The 22,252-nt window shown below is 24.5% G+C and overlaps 2 protein-coding genes across 2 annotated transcripts in view; one reads left to right on the forward strand and one right to left on the reverse strand.

Annotated features, from left to right (window-relative positions):
• The first annotated feature begins 1,408 nt into the window (after positions 1-1,408).
• LOC117179298 (replication factor C subunit 4) lies at positions 1,409-20,882 on the forward strand. Its single transcript, XM_033370951.1, has 6 exons — positions 1,409-1,625; positions 3,494-3,769; positions 8,845-9,238; positions 16,613-16,726; positions 16,814-16,897; positions 20,675-20,882. The coding sequence occupies exons 1-6, from the start codon at positions 1,516-1,518 to the stop codon at positions 20,765-20,767; spliced, it is 1,071 nt and encodes a 356-aa protein (XP_033226842.1). The 5' UTR covers positions 1,409-1,515; the 3' UTR covers positions 20,768-20,882.
• The window catches only part of LOC117179297 (mediator of RNA polymerase II transcription subunit 12), a 72,778-nt gene continuing 71,019 nt past the window's right edge, over positions 20,494-22,252 (reverse strand). The window contains exon 12 of the mRNA XM_033370950.1: positions 20,494-21,694. Coding sequence (XP_033226841.1) covers positions 21,482-21,694 — 213 coding nt within the window. The 3' untranslated portion in view covers positions 20,494-21,481. The remainder of the gene's footprint in view (positions 21,695-22,252) is intronic.

Consider the following 22,252-nt stretch of genomic DNA (forward strand, 5'->3'; position numbering starts at 1 on the left):
CCAATTGCATGGAACTAAACTTTATCATGGTGGGAAAGATAGGAATAAGTCAGGGGTGTTTCCAAAATATTAAAGGTCAGGGAATTGTTTCAAGAAGCATTTTAGTACCTTTGCTTTTAGTTAGGAAAGAACTGGTGGAGAAATGTGAATGAGAAATAGAGTAGAAGTGTTGACGGTGGAAGGAAAGTACGGGAAAGGGAGTGTTAGGAAATGAGGGAGGGAGAAGGAGAGGAGGATGATGTTGTGGATGGGTGGATAAGCGAGTGGGAAAGTGTTAGTGGGTGGTATAAGAGGAGAGGGAAAGTTGTGAAATGTAGGTTGAGTAGGGGAAGGAATGTATGGGAGGGGAAGTTTTCAACAACTTAATTAATGTCTAAATAGGCTACGAAACCATTTTTTGTAGACGCGCGGCGCCTTCTTTAACTATTTTTTTTCAATCAATTAACCCATGAGATAAACACTATTTAAATCAGGTCTGTACATTTTTTGCAAATTTTCTTGAATTCTTTTTAAATATTTTGGGTTTTAAAAAATTTCAAGAGATTTTTATATATAATAAATAAATGATAAACAATCTTAAATTATAAATTTAAATTTAAGGTAGTGCCGTGGCAAAAGTCAGATATCTGAAAAAAATAGTTTTTCTATCATTTTAATTATCAAAATATTATAACTGATGTCATTTTTCAAATAAAAAACATTATTTTTATAAAAAATGTTAAAATTCACAAAAAAACATTAATTTTAACCTTGTTTTTGCAATTGAATTTTTTCTGACCGTCGATTCTTACGAATTTTTGAAAAATGATTGCATTTTAATAAATGACGGCTTCTTTTTCCGGACAAACATTCTCTTTTACTCTACTGTTTCCAATTTTTAAAACCACTAAATAATCTTAAAATAGAATTATTTGTTAAAAAATTTTTTTCTTAAAAACAAATTGTTTTAACGATTTCAGCCTATTAATAAAAACTATTTTTTTAGATATCTGCTTTTTGGTACTAGACAAGTACCTAATTTTATTTTATTTACAAAAGATTCTTTATTAAAAATGTTAGTAGATTAGAATTTTTGTTCTTAAAATATATTAATGTAAAAAATTAGCCAGGCTGCTCTTTTTTTTTATATAACTTTTGGTAAAAGAATTATTTTCACCTGTGTGTACTTCGATGTTATTTTTTATTTTCTAAAAGTTATTCAATTGAATAATAAAATCGTTATAAAAAAATTATTGATATTATTATTTCATTGAATAGCGTTTGAAAAATAAAAAATAATGTCCACCATACACTTACGGTGAAATGCTATTTAAAAAAAAGTTTTGTCCCATACAGTTGGTACTTTTGTTTGGCCCTCAGCGTGCAGACATCTTGGATTGATTGCTTTGGCGGGACTTGTCACCTTGTCAGTTTGTCACTTGTCTTCACTCTTCAGTAATCAGTTCAGACTTCAACCAGTTCAGTTGACTGCATCGTTTATCGTATTTTCTGTACAAGAAAACAGTTTTCCAAACGATGCATGCGTTCTTGAAAACCGGGAAACTTGGCCCTGGTGAGATTAAAAAGCCATCGACTTCTCGCACAAAAGAGAAAAGTGGACCTGCACCTCCTTGGGTTGAAAAATAGTGAGTTCCTTTCTAACCTATAAGTACTTTTGTTTTGAGTTTTTTACACCGTTTACGTTATCTGTATTTTATTTGCGATAATTTTGCACTATTAATATATTTAAATTCTAATGTGGTAAAATTCGTGAAAGTTTTGTTGTCAATTCACTTTTTTTGTCTGTAAAATTTGAATAAGGTTGGACTCAAACTCTAACCTCAAAATTCAATCTCCTCATTTTACTAAATAAATTTCATTTTTCACAAAAATTATGAAAATGAATCTGTATACCTACTTATAATAGAAAAGGGTACTGTTTAGTATTTATAAAAAAAAATTACCGGAGGGGCCTATATATTTTTGTTTTGATTTTAGTATAAGGCTTTTATTATTTTTTAAAGTATAATAACAATCATCTTATATTTATTAATTACTTATGTTTATCAATATCAACATTAATTAGGTTGTTGAAAATTCAACAATTTTTTCTAAACTCATCCTTTTTGGTTAAAAAATCCATTATTTTGGTAAAAATTTAACTTTTTCGTTGAAAATTAATGTTTTTCTATTGAGAATTCATATTTTTGAGTTGAAAAGTCAATTGATGATTTGTGTAGAATACAACAATTATGTTTCTATCTTTCTTTTTGATTGGAAATTAATATACTATGGTTGGGGATTCAACTATTTTGTTGGAAATTTGTCTTATTTGGTTGAATTAACTGTTTATGATTTAAAATTTAAATCTTTTTTAGTTATTTGAAAGTCAAATTATTTGATTGAAAATTCATGTGTTTTGTTGAAAATTTACCTTTTTGGTTACAAATATTTTTTTTTGTGAAATTTAAAAAATTTGTTTAATAGTCTTCCTTTTCGGTCGAATTCAACTATTTTTTATTTAGAGTTAAAATCATTTTTGGTTGAAATATCGAATATTATATTTTTTGTTGAGAATTAATCTTTTTGGTTAAGATTAAAATATTTGGTATAAAGTCGATTGCTTGAAGGTTTATAATTTTATTTGAAAATTTATCCCTGGTTTAAAAATGAGCTATTTTGGTAAAAAATTCGTTATTTCTTTGGGTGAAAATTGAAACTTAAACTACCATGTTGAAAATTTGTTCTTTTTTGGTTGAATTTTTTTAAAATCTGATAATGTAATTATTCCATTTGAATATTTCATTAATTTAGTTGAAAGTTAATTTATTTGGATGAAACTTAATTTTTTAACTGCAAATTTAGCTATTCAATTTTTGGTTAAAAATTTATCTTTTTTAGTTGAGAAATTGCCTTTATGGTTGAAAATTAAACGATTTCTGTTAAGTTTCATCATTTTAATTGAAAATTGAATTATTCTATTTAAAGATTCATCTTTTTAATTTAAACTTCAATTATTCCATTTTCTTTTTTGTTTCTTATTTGATTCCTTATTTTATTTAAAAATTATTTTTTAAACCTAAAATTTAATTGTTCTATTTTGGCTGAGATTCTTTAATTTCAAAATTCAACGGTTCGGTTGAAATTTATTATTTTTTAGTCGAAAATTCAACTATTTAATTAAGAATGTTTTTTTTTAATCATATATTTTGCTTATAAATTTTTTTTTGTTTTAAAATTAAACTTCTCGTTTAAAAATTCATCTTTTTGGTAGAAAATTCTAATATTCCATGTAAATATTCATCGTTTTAGTTAAAAATTCAATTAAAAAAATTTAATTTCATGGAAAATTAATGTTTTTGACTGAAAATTTAACCATTCCATTTTTGGTTGATAATTGACACTTTTAATTCACCTTTTCTCATTTTCCCTGCTTTATTTAATAAAAGTTGTACATTAAATTCAAGAAACAAAACCCACATTGCGTTTAACTACTTGTAATTTTTTATTAAAGCCGCCCGAGAACTGTGGAAGATGTAGTTGAACAAGCGGAAGTAGTCCAAGTTCTTCGGCAATGTTTAACCGGCGGAGATTTTCCCAATTTATTGCTTTATGGACCACCCGGAACAGGAAAAACCAGTACAATTTTGGCAGCAGCTAGACAGCTTTTTGGAGATATATACAAGGACAGAATTTTGGAATTGAACGCCTCGGATGAGCGGGGAATTCAAGTAATAAGAGATAAAGTCAAAACTTTTGCACAACTCACGGCTGGCAACACAAGACGCGAGTAAGTTTTCTTTCTTTCGGAAAATTTCAAGTATCACAGTCCGTCCATTTTTCACCTAATCCACTTTTTTCCTCCTTAAATTTGAAAAAGCCCCTGAAATCTAAAATTTTTAGCATATTTTTCTCCTTTTTCCCTTCTCTTTACAAGGTTTCGATAAATTTTTGTTAAGCACCGTAAACAGCAATTCAAGATATTAGAAAAGAAGATGCTTTGAAAAAGATTCTTTTTGATGATAAAAATTTCAAATATTTTCTAAAAGATGACAAAAAGATATTGATTTTAAATTTAAACGTTTCAAATTTGTAATATTTCAAGTAAAAATATAGAATTTTCCAAAAAAATAGATGAATTTCAAATTTTTAAAAATACTTGACAGAGTAGTTCAAGTTTTACCCAATTAGTTAAATTTGGAGCCGAAAAAGATTCATTCTCAAGGGAAAATATTATAGCTGATATTTCAACTATTTTTTTTTTTTTAATTTAAATCACAAAGCGTTGAATTCAGCCAAAAAAGATTAATATTCTACAAAAAAAAGTTGGATTTGTATTACAGAAACGTGAATTTCAAACAAAAAGGTTAATTTTTAATTTGCGAAACTGAATTTTTAAAAAAATAGTTAAATTTTAAATCAAAGAGATGATTCTTCAACCGGGAAAGGTTTTTCATTCAAGAATGAAATAAAATTTCAACCAAATTGTTGAATTATCCACAAAAAAGGATGATTTTGAACTAAATTGTTGAATTTAAAAAAATGATCTTTTTAACCAAATAATAAAATTTTAAACCAAAAAATATGAGTTTTCAAAGATGGAAAATCGTATATTTCAAGTAATAAAGATTTTAATTTAAATTATAAAAAAACTAGTTATTTCAAACAAAAAAGATGAAATTTCAACAAAATAGATACATTTTCCGCGAAAGAAGTGAAAATTTAACTGAATTGCTGAATCTACAAAGATAAAAAATGAATTCTTAATCAAAAATGTTATAGGTAATATTTCTACCAAAAAATTGTTTAACTTGTGATTCAGAACATTTGAATTCAATAAAAAAAGAAGGATCTCAAACCAAAATGACGATTTTTCTAGAAAACAGTTGATTTTTCAACCAGAAAGGATGATTTTTAACTAAATTGTTGAATTCTTAACAACAAAATTATCTTTTTAATCAAATAATAACATTTTAAATAAAAAAAAAAATACGAGTTCTCAATAAAAGGTATAAAATTTTGTATTTTAAGCAAACAAAGAAAAATGAATTTTCAACTAAATAAGTACATTTTCCGCCAAATAAGTGAAAATTTAACTGAAATGCTGAATATATAACGACAAAAAATGAATTCTTAATCAAAAATGTTATAGTTAATATTTCTACCAAATAAGTGTTTAATTTGAAATTAGAAGCATTTGAATTCACTAAAAAAAAAAAGAATTTTCAACCAAACAGTTGCATTTTTAAACGAAAAGGATTAAATTTATACCGAAAGAATCCAAAGATACCAAATCAAAAAGACGAATTTTCGAACAAAATAGTTTAAAATTTCAACCAAAGAGGTGAATCTTCAACCAAGAAAGATTTTTCAGTCAAGAATAAAATGAAATTTCAACCAACTTGTTGAATTTGCTACAAAACAGTTACATTTTCAACCTTATAGTTGAATTTTCTGCCAAATTGTTGAAGTTTTAAGTCAAAAACACGAATTTTTTAGCGAACAGTTTGTTCATTTTCAACCAATAAATATGAATTTTTAATCAAGAAAGATGAATCTTCAACAAAACAGTTTATTTTTCAACCAAAGGGACGTTTTTGAACACAATTTTTGAATCTTCAAAAAAAAAAAAAAATGATTTTTTCAACGAAATAATAACATTTTAAACAAAAAAAAAAGATGTTTTGCCAATGAAAAAAGTGAAATTTTATATTTTAACCAAAAAAGGTTTTAATTTCAAATAGAAAACAATTGCTTCAACCAGCAAAGATGAATTTTTAACAAAATAGGTACATTTTTAACTAAAGAAGTGAAAAATTAACTGAAATGATGAATCTACAAAAAAAAAATTCAACAAAAAATAATCATTCTTAACAAAATATGTGAAGTTAATATTTCAAACAAACAAGTTTTTTTATTTTAAATCAAAAGCATTTTAATTCTATAATAAAAAAAAAGAGATTAATTTTCAATCAAACAGTTGCATTTTTAAACAAAATGGATTAAATCCATACCAAAAGGTTTTCAAACCAAAAAGAATTTTCAACAAAATAATTAACCTTCAATTTAAAAAAATTAATTTCTAACCAAATTCTGGAATTTTCTTGAAAACAGTTACATTTTCAACCAAAAGTTGAATTTTCTACCAAATTGTTGAAGCTTCAAGCCAAAAAAGTAAATATTCTACAGATCAGTTTGTTAATTTTTAACCTGCAAATATGAATTTTCAACAAAACAGTTGAATTTTTGACCAAACAGGAGACTTTAACTATTAATTTTTTTAACAATTAATGATCTTGTAACCAAATAACATTTTAAATCAAAAAATATTTTTAGTTTGAATAAAAAAAACCTTTGAAGTCAACTAAAAAAGACAGATTTTCGATAAAATAGGTACATTTTCAAACAGTGAGATCAGTTTCCAAGTAAAATAAGTAAAATAAAGTAATGAATCTATAACAAAAAAATGAATTTTTACTTTTAAAAAAAACTGTTGATTTTTCCAAAAATGAATAAACTTTTCAAACAAATACTAACACGTATAACCAAAACATATTTTTACTTTGAATAAAAATAAATAAATTCTATAAAAAAATAAATTTTCAGCAAAAAATATTCATTCTTAACAAAAGATGTGACAGTTAATATTTCAAACAAACAAGTTTTTTTATTTTAAATCAAAAGCATTTTAATTTCTAATAAAAAAAACAGATTAATTTTCAATCAAACAGTTGCATTTTTAAACAAAAAGGATTAAATTTATACCAAAAGGTTTCAAACAAAAAAGAATTTTTAACAAAATAATTAATCTTCAATTTAAAAAAATGAATTTCCAACCAAATTCTGGAATTTTCTTGAAAACAGTTACATTTTCAACCAAAAGTTGAATTTTCTACCAAATTGTTGGAGCTTCAAGCCAAAAAAGTAAATATTCTACAGAACAGTTTGTTAATTTTCAACCTGCAAATATGAATTTTCAACAAAACAGTTGAATTTTTGACCAAACAGGATGACATAAACTTTCACTGTTAATTTTTCAAACAATTAATGATCTTGTCAACCAAATAACATTTTAAAGCAAAAAATATTTTTAGTTTGAATAAAAAAACATTTGAAGTCAACTGAAAAAGATGAATTTTTGACAAAATAGGTACATTTTCAAATAATGAAATCAGTTTTCAACTAAAATAAGTAAAATAAAGTAATGAATCTATAACAAAAAAAGTGAATTTTGACTTTTTAAAAAAACTGTGAATTTTTCCAGAAATGAATGAACTTTTCAAACAAATCCTAACACGTTTAACCAAAAAATATTTTTCCTTTGAATAAAAATAAATAAATTCTACTTAAAAATACGAATTTTCAACAAAATACATTTTCAACCAAAATGATAAATTTTCAACTGAAATCATGAATTTACAAACAAAAAATTAATTTTTTTAACAAGATAATTCAACTTTTTACGAAGTAGTAAAATTATCAATGAAAAGAGTGAATTCTCATCCAACAATGCCTTCGTTTATATTTTAACCAAAAAGGTTTTTAATTTAAATGAAAAACAGTTGAAGTCATAAAAAAAGTTTTTTTTTATAAAATAGTTGAATACTCAACCACAATAAATTAAAATTTAACCAAAACAAAATTGATATCAAAAGCTATAAATTTTTTAAACAAAAAAGAAGACTTTTCAACCAAAAAGGATTTTTCAATCAAGAAAGAAAAAAATGGAACCAAATTCTTGAATTTTCAAGCAAAAAAAAACTAGTTGTCAAACCGAAATGATGAATTTTCATCGAAATAATAAAATTTCTTACCAAAAAAGATGAATTCTGTACGAAAAGTATAACAGTAGACTTTTTGTGGTAGAATATTCAACCAAGATCAATGAAATTTCAACCAAAGAATTTCTTATAAAAACTTTGGAAATTTAAGATAATAATGCAATAATAAAATATAATTAATGTAGAGTTCATTATTATATTTCTGTGTTTTACATGTTAGCAAACTGCGCATTTAAAACAATTTTTATCTTCATAATTTTGCTATTACATATATTAATTTTTGTAATTTCTGGTTTTTTTACACAAATATTTTTTTAGCTGACATTAAAAAAAGTTTCGAACATCTGAGAACTTTCAACTACTGATTAAAATACAATAGAAACAAATTTAAACTAAAGAAACAAAAACAGATTAACTAGGTTTTTCCAATAGTCATTTTTGGTTTTTTTTTAAAATTATTTCTTTTTGAATTTTTTTCTGATGTATTTTTATCAGTAGAAAATGCTGAAATGTTCAACAAATTTTGCAAAGCTAGTTAGAAAATAAATTTTATATCATATATCCCAAAAATGTGTATATAATCAATGCCAATCAAATGATTCCAACACACTTTAATTATTGCCGATGATGTTTAAGTAAAAGGTTTGAAGTTTGCTTTCAGACACTGACTCTTTAAGATCGCAATCAAACTAGTTGCTTTTCAGGCAGTTGAGTGAAGAATCTCAACCTGTTTATTAACAACTGGACATAAAAGTTTCTTCTCTAAAAAAATGTTATGAGAGCATGGAATACAAATGCTTTTCATCTCAGGAGAAGTTTACAAAAGATATTTATCGATGGAGTATTCAATCTCAAAAAATCTTTCAAGGATCTTAAAGATCTTCGAAATCTTTTTGAGATATTTAGTACCACATTCTTAAAATCTCAATTAATCTACCAGATTGCTCTCCGTAAGAGGCTTTCAGTCTATTTTGCAAAAATAATGATTACAAATCACAACTGAGGCATTCAAACAAAAGGAAACAAAAATCCAATTTAATATCTGATAATATCTAACTTTAATGAGATTTTAAATAAATTTCAGTGGCAAGCCTTGTCCCCCTTTCAAGATAATAATTCTTGATGAAGCAGACAGTATGACTGGAGCTGCTCAATCCGCGTTACGTCGTACAATGGAGAAAGAATCTCACAGCACCAGATTTTGTCTGATTTGTAACTACGTTTCTCGTATTATCGAGCCCTTAACTTCTCGATGTACGAAATTTAGATTTAAACCTCTGGGCGAGGAGAAACTTATTGAGAGATTAGAGTTTATTTGTGCAGAAGAGGATATGAAAGCCGAGAGACCTGTACTTGTGAAATTAGTGGAAGCTTCTGGTGGAGACTTGCGAAGAGCGATTACCTCTTTACAATCGGTGACGAGACTTAAAGGAAAAGGCATTGAAGTACTTATTGATGATGTTCTTGAAGTCACCGGGGTATGAATTTCATATGTATATTTTCGTTTTAATATTATAAATTGTTTTAATGCATATGCAGGCCTCGGACTTATCAGACTTAGGGTGGCCGGGAAATGACAGTTAATTTTTTGTTTGAACTGGAATTTTACAAATTTGTAGAAGAAAAATCTGTCCACGTTCGATTTTAACCGTTTTTAAATAATGAGTTGAATTGTTATGTTTTTCAATTATACTATCATTTAGCTTACAATGCGTAATTCAAAATTTGTTTACTTTGAAAATTTTTCATTTAAAATTTTTATTTCTAAGCTTACATTTTTAATTTAAAGAATTTTTAAATGCTTTCTTAAAGCCTTGAATAAATAAATAAATCAATTTTGTTTAAATTCATCTGTACTTTAATTAATAAAAAGTGAACAAAAACAATTCTAAATCAGTTAAAAATTGAAGACTATTTTCAACTTACAATTAACTTCATAATAATATATTTTTAATTAAATAATTTTTAAAAAAATTTTAATATTGTTTCGGTCGAAAATATTAAATTTGAAATTTTTAATTAAAAAAAATTTATTATTGAATATTTAACGATATTTGAATTATTATTTAAGACAAGTAAATTGAAACCAAATATTTAAAAGTAAGGAATCTATAACTGAATTGTTTGTCATAGAAAACCTGGAATCGTTAAAATTTCGAAGAGCCTTTAAACTTTGAACGTTACAATTTTAATTGTTGTATTTGAAAAATGCTTAATTTATAAGTGAAATTTTTAAATTTTGATGTATAATTTACAAATGAAAATTTGTAGAAAAAATTTGGGTAATTTTAAGTGATATTTAGGAGGTTTAAAAAGATAAAAAATTATCATGCAAATTTCAGAAAGTTTTCTTAAAATCTTCTAGAATATTGTTTGAAAATTTTGTATTATATTAGGCTATCATTTCAAGTGTTACATTAAGTTTGAATCATTTTAAAACGTGTACATATCTCTTAAAATTACTCAATTTTCGCTTACAAATAATAAATGTTCAATTTCTACAAATTGTAGAGAAATTTTCTAAAATTTGCAGGATTTTCTCAAAATTGTAGAAAAAATTCAATTCATTTTGACAGATATTTAGAAGTTCTGAAAAAATTTCAAAAATAATTTTAAATTTAAAACAACTTCTAGATTTTGAAATTAAATTTTGAAGCTTTCCAAAGATGTTTAAACAATTGACAAAGAAAATAATTAAATTCCTAATTTAAGAAGTGTCCAGTTAAAATTTTTTCAGTTTTTCAATATTTAATTTTTCAAGCTTAAAATTCCATAAAATTATATAATTTTAGAAATTTTAAAGTTCATTCATTTTAATTTAGACAATTGAAAATTTAATTTTATTAATTTTATACGCGTAAATTATTGAGCATTTGAATACAACATTTTTAAATTAAAAACTTTTCAATTTCAATTTTCAAAATTCAAGTTAAAAATTTAACAGTTCCACTTTGAGTGCTTTCATTTGAAGCTCAGTTTTTATTTTCCTCCAATAGAAAATTTTGTAGCTTTAGTGTTCCATTTTTTAAATTTCATTGACCGTGAAAAATGTTTTTGAACCGGGAAAAAACGGGGAAAGGGTCGGGAATGTATTTCGTCAATTAAAACGGCCACCCTGCAGACTATTGACACTTTTTGAGCTAGAATTTTGACAACATTTCCACAATTTTTTACAAGTTTTCGATTCATTTTTCAAGAATTATACACAACAAATTCATTCGAGAAACTAAATCCGAAGGATAAAGCAATTCTTTAATTGTAAATCAAAAAGAAGGCAAATGACAATAAATTTATTTTTTTACCGGGAATTTTACAAAATTTTGTCCAACTGTGATTTCAACCATTTTTAAATAATTTCCTAAATTGTAATTTTTATAAATTATTATATCATTTATTTTAGAATGCTAAATTCGAAAATCTTTCACTTTAAAAATTTTCTATTTTAGATTTTTAATTTTTATGCATATATTTTAATTTAAGGATTTTAAATGCAATTTTAAAGGTTAAAAAAATTAAGAATTAGAAGTTTTTAAAATCAAAGATTTTTTTATAAATAACAGGGAAACCGGGAATTTTACGAATTTTCAGAAGAAAAATCTGCCCAAGTTCGATTTTAACAATTTTTGAAATAATTAAAGTGCAGTTTCGAAGATTCAAACAATTAAAAATTAACAGCATTTGAAGATGAAATTTTTTTGATAAAAAACAGTATTATTTTATCAACTGTAAATATAAATAAATAATTTTTAAAAAGGATCTGTACTCTAAGTATATAAATATGAAAAATAATTTATTTGACCAAACAATTCTAGATCCGTTCAAAATTTGATAATTTCTAGATTGTAACTGTTTCAATCCGAAAGTTTAAATTATTTAATTTTTATCCCATTTAATTTGAAATTTCTTAATGTAGAAAAAGAATACGTATGTAATATTTAGCAATATTTCACTGTTCATTCAAGACGAGTAAATTGAAACCAAATATTTAAAAGAAAACAATTTGAAACTTAATTGTTTCACATAGAAAGCTTTGAATCTTTAGATTTTCGATGAACTTTTAATCTTTTAGCGTTACAATTTTTATTGTTCTATTTAAAAAGTGTTTAATTTATAAGTGAAACTTTTAAATTTTGACGCAAAAATAACAATTGAGCACTTATTATTTGTAGAAAAAATTTGAGAAATTTTAAGAGATATGTAGAAGTTTTGAAAAGATTCCGAATTAATTAAAAACTTGAAATTATTTCAAGTAATTTAAAAGAAGTGTGTTAACATTTTTTATAGAACTTCTAAATATATTTTAAAATTAGTTGAAATTTTCCTACAATTTTTGAGAATCCAGCAAATTAAATAAAATCCTTCAAATCTTCCATGTTCTTCTTTGATCATTTTTTAAATCTCTTAAAATCTTCTTAACCTTTCCGTTACAATAATTTTTCAAAGTGAAAAATCATTTTCAATTTTCCTAAGATTCTTAGGAAAATTTTGATTCTTTTCTAGTCTTTCACAATTCTTAAAAAAAATTCTAAATTTTTTGTTTGAAATCTGCAAAAATCTCAATTTTATTTTAAATTCGGCTGTAAGTATTTCAAATTATTTCAAGTTCTAAATTTAATTCGAATCTTTTTAAAACTTCTAAATATCTCTTAATATTACTGTAATATTTTTACAAATAATACGTGTTCTGTTATTATTTATAAATTCAAATTAAATTTTTTTTATTAATTTGCAGGATTTTCTAAAAGTTATAGAAAAAAATCAATTAATTTAAAAATATATTTAAAAGTTCCTAAAAAAATTCAAAAAATATTTTGAATTTGGAAAATTTTAAAACCACTTCTAGAATTCTCAAGATTTTGAAAGGAAATTTTAAAGCTTTTAAAGGATCTGTTATTTTTTAATTTTTATGCGTTTAAGTTATTGAGCATTTGAATACGCAATTTTTAAATTGAAAGCTTTTAAACTTCAATTTTAAAAGTTTGGAATTCAAGGATTCCTGTTTGAATGCTTTAATTTTTTGTTTATTACTTTAAATGGAAAAATGTTTAGAATATAGTTTGATTTTCTAAATTTCTTTGGCCGTGAAAAATTTTTGCGAACCAGGAAAAAACCGGGAATTTTTTCCTTCGATTAATTTCATTAAAGTTTCATTAAAGTTTGTTTACAGGGTAGCTCAACTTTTAACCAATTAATTGAATTTTGAACCCGAAAAGATGATTTTTTTAAAAAAGGATCATTTTTAACCAGGTAGTTGAATTTTCAACGGAAAAAAATGAATTCTCAACAAAAAATGTAATAGTTGATGTTTTAAAAAAGAACAGATTTTCATTTTAAATCAAGAACAGTTGAATTGAACCAAAAAGGATGCATTTTGAACAAAACAGTTTCCTTTTTAACCAAAAAGGTGATCTTTCAACAAAACATTTAGATTTTTAGACAAATAGTTAAATTTTCAACCAATAAGATGAATTAAGAACACAGAAGATTAATTTTCTATAAAATAAGAGATTAATTCACACCAAAATACTTACATTTTTCACCAGATAAATGAACTTTTAACCAGCAAGATTAATTTTATATAAAAAAATACTAATTTTCAAAAAATTACATACATTTTTAACCAAATAGTTGAAAAAAATCACGTCCAAATGGACGAACTTTCTATAAAACAGTTGATTCTTCAATTTGAGAATCTAAATTAGAACAAAAAATTTATTTTTCAACCACCCAGTTAAATTTTCAGTTAAAAAAATTAATTTTTAACAAACAAAAAAAAAAGAATTTTCAACTGAAATTATGAATATTCAACCGAAAAAACGAACTTTTAAGAAATAAGTTCAACTTTCAAGCAAGGATTTGAATTTTAAACAAAAAATATTATTATAATAATAGATAATTATTATATATTTTAAAATATATTATAAAATGGTTGACATTTCGAAAAAGAAGAAAAGATTTTAATTATAAATGAAAAACATTTTAATTTAACTAACATAAATGAATTTTCAACGAAATATTTGAGTCATCAACTAAAGAAAATCTATTTTCAATGAAACAGTTGCATTTTAAAATAAAAAATTTCATTTCTACCCCTAGATGAATTTTCAAGAAAAATTTTGAATTTTCAATTAAGAAAGATTTTTCAGTCAAGATATTGTTTAATTCTCTACAAAACAGTTGATTTTTAAATCCGAAATTATCCATTCTCAATAAAATTAAAGAAGATTAATTTTCGACCAGAAAATACAAATTTTCAACAAAATACATACATTTTTAACCAAATAGTTGAATCAAACAAAATAAAAATCACAAATATATAAATTATCTACTGGATAGTTTCAACAATGGATGTGATATTAGTCCCCATTTTATTTTATTAATTTTTAGTTCATATTTTTCTCGTTTTTAAAATTTTAAACAATAAATGGAGTAGTTAAATTTTCATTAAAGATTTTGAATATTGATTCTTAATTAAAAAGTTCATTTTCAACCAAAAAGTTGAATTTCAAGAAAATGTTAAAAATTTTATTTAAAAAAGTGATTAACAAAATTCATAATTCTTAACTAAAATTATGAATTTTAAACCCAAAAAATGAGGTTTTAAGAATGTAGTTCAGTTACCATCAAGTTTAATTCAACGAAAAAACACGCATTTGCAACAAAATAGTTTAATTCTTAGCGAAAATAGATCATTTTTCAATAAAGCAATTGAATTTTCAACAAAATAGTTCAATTTCGAGTTAAAAAAGTTAATTTTTAACAAAGCAAAAAAATATTGTGTACCAAAATTATGAATCTTTAACAAAGGAAAGGAACTTTTAATAAAGAAGTTAAACTTTCAACCAAGTTGTGAAATTACCAACATAAAAAGATAAACTTTCAACAAAAAGTGTAATAGTTCGTATGCCAAGAAAAACAGATTTTAACTGAAAATAAAAAACAGTGTTTTTTTTTAACCAAAATTATAAAGTTTCCAGCCTAATACTTCAATCCTCAACTACAAATGATTAATTTTCAACCAAGCAGTTGCATTTTTCACCAAAAAATTGATTTTCAACCAAAAAAGACGATTTGTCAACAAAATACATCAATTTTCAACCAGACAACTACATTTTTAAGCCTAAAACACGAATTTTCTACAAAAAGTTAATTTTCAACTGAAGAAGATTAATTTTGAACCACACAGTTGCTTTTCTAACCAAAAAAGGTGAAATTTCTACAGAAAGAGATGAATTTTGTACAAAACAGTTAAATTTTCAATCTGACAATATAAATTTTCATCAAAAAAGTTGATTTTCAACCAACCAGTTGAATTTTCAACAAATTGGTTCAATTTTCAGTTAAAACAATTATTTTTAACAACAAAAAAACGAATTTTCGTCTAAAATTATTATGAATCTTCAACCAAACATATGGATCACTCCACGGGAGTGGAGTGATCATTTGTTTTGCGTGAAATATATTTTTTTTTTTGGTTTTTTATTGAAAAATATTTAATACGTAATTTTTATTTCAATATGATATGCAAAGTTTGCGACAAATACATTTTTGAAAATTATCGCTTTAAGGATAGTGATCATGTTAACTTTTTTATATCTGGAAAAGTATTTATCAACAAAATTTCAAACTTTTTATCTAATATGCGGTTGATCCCGAACTTCGAAATTCAATGGAACAATTTTTCAGTATTCTTCATTTCGAAGTTCGGGATCAACCGCATACTAGATAAAATGTTTGAAATTTTTTGATAAATACTGTTTCAGTTCTAAAAAAGTTAAGACGATCATTTTCAAACATTTATTTTTGGGAAATTTTGCATATCATATTGAAATAAAAAATACGTATTAAATACTTTTCAGTAAAGAACGAAAAAAATATATTTTACGCAAAAAAAGTGCAGGGGGTAAATCTCCCGCGGAATGACCCATATGTACTATGAAAACAAAATTTAACTGTTAAATAAGAAATTGAATTTTTAACTTAAAAAGGTGAATTGTCAAAGGAAAATGTGATAGTTGATATATCAACTAAAAAAGATTTTAATTAAAAATAAAAAACAGTTTTATTTAACCAACAGAAACGAATTTCTCTAACAAAAAAAAAACTTAAGTCTTGAACTGTACCAGAATATTTTTCAACCGAATAATTCAATTTTTAACCAAAAAAATGTATGCCCTACAGAAAAAAGACGGATTTTCAACAAAATACATACATTTTCAACTAGGAAATATTACTTTAAAACAAAATTATTGAATTTTCGACAGAACAGTTGAATTTTTAACCAAATTTTTTTTTCAACCGAAATAGATCAGTTTTTAACCAGACAGTTGCATTTTCAACCAAAAAAGATGAAATTTCTGGAGAAAGATATGAATTTTCAGACCGAAAAGGCTACAAAATTTTGGAATTTTCGAACAAAAAACAATTTTTTAATTAAGAAAGAAAAAAATGTCATTCAAATTGTTGAAATTTCTAGTCAAATATTGGAATTTTCAACAAAACTTTTGAATTTTCAACCAGGATTTATGACTTTTTAACAAAATTGTTGAATTTTCAACAAATACTTGAATTTTTTCCAAGTAATTTCAAGTTAGGTTAGAAAACTGGAAATTTTGTTAAAAATATTAAGTTAATTTTCCATTGCAGTTTTTTTTAAATTTTGGACAAAATACTTTTAAATTCGGACTTCACATAAGTTTAATACTTGAAAAATGTTATGACACTATTTAGACACTGTTTTTTCAAATTTGGGACACTATTTGCACTATTTTTCCGGGCTTCATATTTGTGATTTCATATTATAAATTATTATCTTAATTTATATTTTAACTATTTATTTAATTGATATATAGATTGTTCCTGATCATTGGTTGCACGATTTGCTCGAAGTTTGTAAAACACAGGATTATACCAAGGCTGAAGAATTTGTTGAAAAATTTATGATGGAAGCCTACTCGACAACTCAGGTATTTTTATCGAAAGAAAGACATTAAATCATTTTACTGCGTCTTTTTATGTGATTATATTTGTCATATTGAATTTCATTTTATCAGGTGATAGATCAAATGAACGAAAGAATTATTTACTCGAATTCGTTAACAGACAAGCAAAAGGCGCACATTGGTGAAAGGCTTGGGGTAAGAATTATCATAAATTTAATTATTTAATTAAATTAAAATATAAAATTAATATTGGTACAAAATTGATGTATTTCGTGGTATCTATTATCTAAAATAATAAAAAAGAGTTTCATGTTTTATATTTATTAAAATTTTTAAATTATTCTTGAGATTTTTTCATACTTTGAAAGATCTTATAAAATGATTGGAATTCTTCTTAATTTTCTTCATATTTATATTTTTTTATATTTATATTTTATATTTTATATCCAATCATTTTTGTTTCAAATAACCGGTTTCTGATGAAAAATGCTAACATACCATATTACTCTTCAAATATTGTAAATATTCGATGAAATCTACTGATTTTTTTTATGAACAGTAGCAATTTTAGAAGAAAAACTCTGACATAACTTTGTAAAAAATTGTTTAAGATTATAAATCTTATATATTTATAAATTTATAAATTATAAATCTTCTTTTAAATATGCTTTTTTTTGTTTATGTAACCGGTTTTCGGTGAAAAATTTGAACGTGAACTCAAATTCTTCAAGAATTGTAAATTTTCTATGAATTCTATATCGATTTTTGGTGAAAAAAACCAAGCATTGCCGAAAAAATGTCATCTTTTAAATCTAATATTTTTTTTTATTAAAAGTACCAATTTCCGGTATAAAAGTCAACAAAACCAAAAAATGTGCATTTAGCGTCTAAATGCTAATTTGAAAAATGTTTAAAATAATCGATTTCTGTTGACAAATGTTAACATAACCTTAAATTGATCCGAAATTGTTAATCTTCTTTGAAAATTAATGATTTTTTCCTTAAATACCGATTTCCTATGCAAAATGCCAACATAACTAAAAATTGTGAATTTTCTTTTTATTTTATGTGAAAGTGCCAATTTTCGATGGAAAAAAACGTACATAATCGAAATTTTTAAATGATTCTTAATATTTTTCAAATTATGTAACGAATTTTATTTGAAAATACCAATTTTCTATTTAAAACACCAAAATTGTTAAAAAATTATGAATCTTTTTTGAAATCTAATGATTTTTTAATAAAAATTACCATTTTCTGCGCAAAAAAGTCACATAATCCGAAATTGTTTAAACTTTAAATTTTATTATTTTAAATAAAAAACATTGGATTTAAATCTAATGATTTTTTTTCAAGTAACGACGAACAAACCCTAACATAACAAAAAATAGCTTAATATAGTAAATTTTATTTTAAGCCTAATAAATTTTGTTCAAAATAACCAATTTTCTATGTAAAAAGTTAACATATACCTAAATTGTTCAAAAATAGTTAATCATCTTTGAAAATGATTTTTCTTTAAATACCGGTTTCAGGTTTAACGTAACAACATAACCAAAAATTGTGAATCATTCTTTGCATTTTTTAAATATAAAACACCAATTTTCATTGAAAAAAAATCTCCATAATCAAAAATATTTAAGAGTTTCTAAATTGTGTTCAAGTTATATAATGATTTTTTTGTTGTTGAAAATACTAATTTTCGATGAAGACTCCAAAGTAATTTAAATGTGTTTAAAAAATCATCAATTTTATTTGAAATCTAATTGTTTTTTAAATAAAACTTACAATTTTCGAGGAAAAAACTCAAATAATCCGAAATTGTTTAAACTTTAAAATTTTATTATTTAAAAAAAAACGTTGGATTTAAATCTAATCATTTTTTAAAAAGTGCCGACTTCCGGGATAAAAGGCAAAAAAATTTGAATTTAATTACTCTGAATGGCAATTTTAAGAATAATGGTAATTTGAAAAATGTAACGATGTTTGGTATTAAAAATACTTTTTTTTAACAAAACAGCTAACATAAAGGAACAAAAAAATGTTTTAAGATTGTAAATCTTTTAAACCTAATGATTTTTGTTCAGAATAATTAATTTTCTATTGAAAATGTTAACATAACCTTAAATTGTTCCAAAATGTCAAATCAGCTTTGAAAAAAAAATTTTTTCTCTAAAAATATTGATTTCCGGTATAAAAAAATATAAACAAAAATTGTGAATCATTCTTTGATTTTTTTAAATTTAAAATGCCAATTTTCATTGAAAAAGTTTCACATAAACAAAAATATTTAAAACTTTATAAATTTTGTTCAAGTTATATGATTTTTCAAGAGGAATTGCATTTTTTGACAAAAATCACTAACATATTCTTAAATTGTTCAAGTTAAAAATTCTATTACTTAAAAAATGGATTTAATTATAATGCTTTTTGTTAGAAAGTACCGTTTGTGGTACATATAAGAAGCAAAAAAAATTTGAATTTAATGACATTGAATTACAATTTTACGATTTTTTCAATAATAATTCCAATTTTTGATAAAAAACGTTAATATAAAATTATAAAAAATAGCTTAAGATTGTAAAACTTCTTTTAAACCTAATATTATTTGATTAAAATAACCGATTGCCAGTGAAAAATGTTATGACAATCTTAAATTGTTTCAAAATTGTAAATCTTCTTTGAAAACGATTTTTTGCTCAAAATTCCGATTTCGAATCCGAAATCTGAATTTTTAAAAAGATTATAAATTTGGTTTAAATTGTATAATTATTTTTCTTTCAAAATATCAATTTTCGATCAAAAATACTAACATAATCCTGAAAAGTTAAAAAATGTTGTTAATTAAAAAAAAAAATTGAATACAAATTTAATGATTTTTGTTTGGAAATTCTGATTTCCGGGATAAAAGGCAAAAAAATAATTGAATTTAATGGCCTTGAATGATAATTTTAAGAATAATGATAGTCTGAAGAATCTGTTCTTTTTTTTATTGCAAATACCAATTTCCGACGAAAAACACTAACATAGTATAACAAAAGAAATTGTTTAAGATTGCAAATCTTCTTTTAAATCTAATTATTTTAATTGAAAATCAATTTTCTAGGAAAAATGTTAGCATAACCTTAAATTGCTTCAAAATTTTAAATATTCTTTAAAATTTAACCATTTTTCCTAAGAATGATTTCCGATTTCTCGTATAACACAACTACATAAACAAAGTTTTTTTTCTTAATATCAAATTTTTGGACGGAAAGTGCTAACACAATCCGAAATTGTTCAAACTTGTCCATTTTATTGTAAAAATACGCAACCTAAAATTGTTCGAAAATTGTGAAACTTTCAAATCTAAGGATTTTAGTTCAAAAAAGATCAATTTCCAGTTTAAAAAAAACGCCAACAAACTCGAATAACGTAAATTCTTGAAAAAAATGTAATCTTTGAAATGTAGTTTAAAAATTCCAATTTTTAGCTTTAAAAAACTAGCACAATCTACATTTTTGTTTAGAAATTTGAAATCGTATAAACTTTATGATTTTATATTAAAATTCTTTTTGAGAAAAAAATTAATATTATTAAATATTTGCAATAAATTATTAGATAATTTGATTGTCTTATTAAAAAGGACTATATATAGAATTAATTTTCAAAATTTCAACAACAATTGCGAGATTTTTTAGACCTAGCACTACTTTTTTTTAGAGAGAGAGAGAGAGAGAGAGAGAGAGAAAATAACCAAAACCTTAGAGACGTAGAGTTGTCGGATAATAAATGAACAACAGTGGCAATGATTGAAATTGTAATGTTTACTTAAAATGAGAATTTTGAGAATGTACATTTTGAATAGGCGAGTATCTGTGATAAAAAAAAAGAATAGTTTAACCGATAAACTTAGACGAGCTATATCAATAAAATTTATTAGTCGTGGCAAATAACGCTAATATGAATTCAATGTTATTATTTCTCTTGCAGGAATGTAGCTACAGATTGCTGGATGGAGGCAGCGAATATGTACAATTAATAAACTTATGCTGCGGTATTATGCAAGCGTACGAAATACGATGAAAACCGCCCGTCGCGCCAATTTTCCTTTGTACAGTCATCAAATATTCCTAATTTGTTTTTCTATTTTTTTAATATAATATAACTCAAGTGAATAAAATTCATCCTAAAAACGAAACTGAGAAATTACAATATTTATTTGGCACAACTATATACGTGTGTTTATTGCCATTCATCGTGAGTATGCAATACCCGAAAAAATTGTTTCATCTGTAGTTTGCCAGTAAATCAGTAACACCACAAATGACGTCATTTAAATAATTTACGCCTATCAACAGTCATACGAATAAAATTACAACAACTCATTCCTGATATCGTTTTCACAGCGAAAAATTGATACAAATAAAAACTGCGCAATAAAATAATCGATATAATAATAATAATAATAATAATAATAAAAGTAATCGTCGTCTGTGTGTACTTACAATACGAAATCTTCGTACATTTTCTCTAATACTTTGTTAAAATTAGCTAAAATATGTTCCCGTTCGACACGATTTCACGCGGATAAAGTCACTCATTCCGCGTAATTTGTATTTATAAAAGTTCAAATCACATGCGAAAAAGACACCATTTTTCTTCTCCTTTCCATTCTTTTTCGTTTTCTCCCATTTCATTTAATTTAATTTCATTTCATTGACTTTGCGGAAGCGTGTCTGTTTCTCTTCTTCAGATGCCTAGATAATTTACAATACGATTAAGGCCTTGTTTCCCGTTTTAATACGGCGGGGGCTGATGGTAGGGATGCTGTGGAGGCTGATTCAGATTTCGTTGAAGGTGGGCTACTAATTGGGGAGTTTGTTGCTGGCCTACGTTGCCAGGTTGTTGAACGTGCTGCTGCTGCTGTTGCTGCGTTTGCTGATGCTGCTGCTGTTGCTGCTGCTGCATATTGGCCAGCATTTGCTGTTGTCTGAAGCGCTGGTTCATTAACTGCAACAGAGAGCAGTTTTATCCTCAATCAATTATTCAGAGGGTCCAAAATTAACATATGTTTAACAACAACAGAGTGGCAGGCTGCTGGGCCGGGAAACGGGGAAGTGACAGTGAAATTATTGTTTGACCGGGAATTCCAGCAATTTTTAGAAAAAAAAATCTGTTGAATTTTGATTTTAATAGTTAAAAAAAAAATCGTGGAAAAAAATGCCCCTGACAATTCCAGGTAGAATTTTTCATAAAACACAACCATAAAAATATACCGCATTTATTTAAACAATCTACTTGGGATTTTTGACCAAATAGCTGCATTTTCAAACAAAAAGATTAAATTTTCTACTAAAAAAAGATTAAATTTTCTACTAAAAAAAGATTAATTTTCTAATAAAAAAGACGGCTTTTCAACTAAATTTATGAATTCTCAACCAAATAGTTGAATTTTAAACTATAAAAGATCATTTTCTAAACCAAAAATGGAATAGTTAAATTTTTAGAGAAAAAAATTTTCTAGCCAGAATAAAAACAACGAATTTTCATCCATTGTGATGAATTTTT

The sequence above is a fragment of the Belonocnema kinseyi genome, chromosome 9 (assembly GCF_010883055.1).
Source record: "Belonocnema kinseyi isolate 2016_QV_RU_SX_M_011 chromosome 9, B_treatae_v1, whole genome shotgun sequence".
NCBI classification, from domain to species: domain Eukaryota; kingdom Metazoa; phylum Arthropoda; class Insecta; order Hymenoptera; family Cynipidae; genus Belonocnema; species Belonocnema kinseyi.

Coding starts and splice junctions, on each gene's coding strand:
- LOC117179298 (XM_033370951.1), top strand. CDS start 1,516: ATGCATGCGTTCTTGAAAACCGGGAAACTTGGCCCTGGTGAGATTAAA. Junction 1,626..3,493: donor CCTCCTTGGGTTGAAAAATA/GTGAGTTCCTTT, acceptor TTTTTATTAAAG/CCGCCCGAGAACTGTGGAAG. Junction 16,898..20,674: donor ACATTGGTGAAAGGCTTGGG/GTAAGAATTATC, acceptor TTTCTCTTGCAG/GAATGTAGCTACAGATTGCT.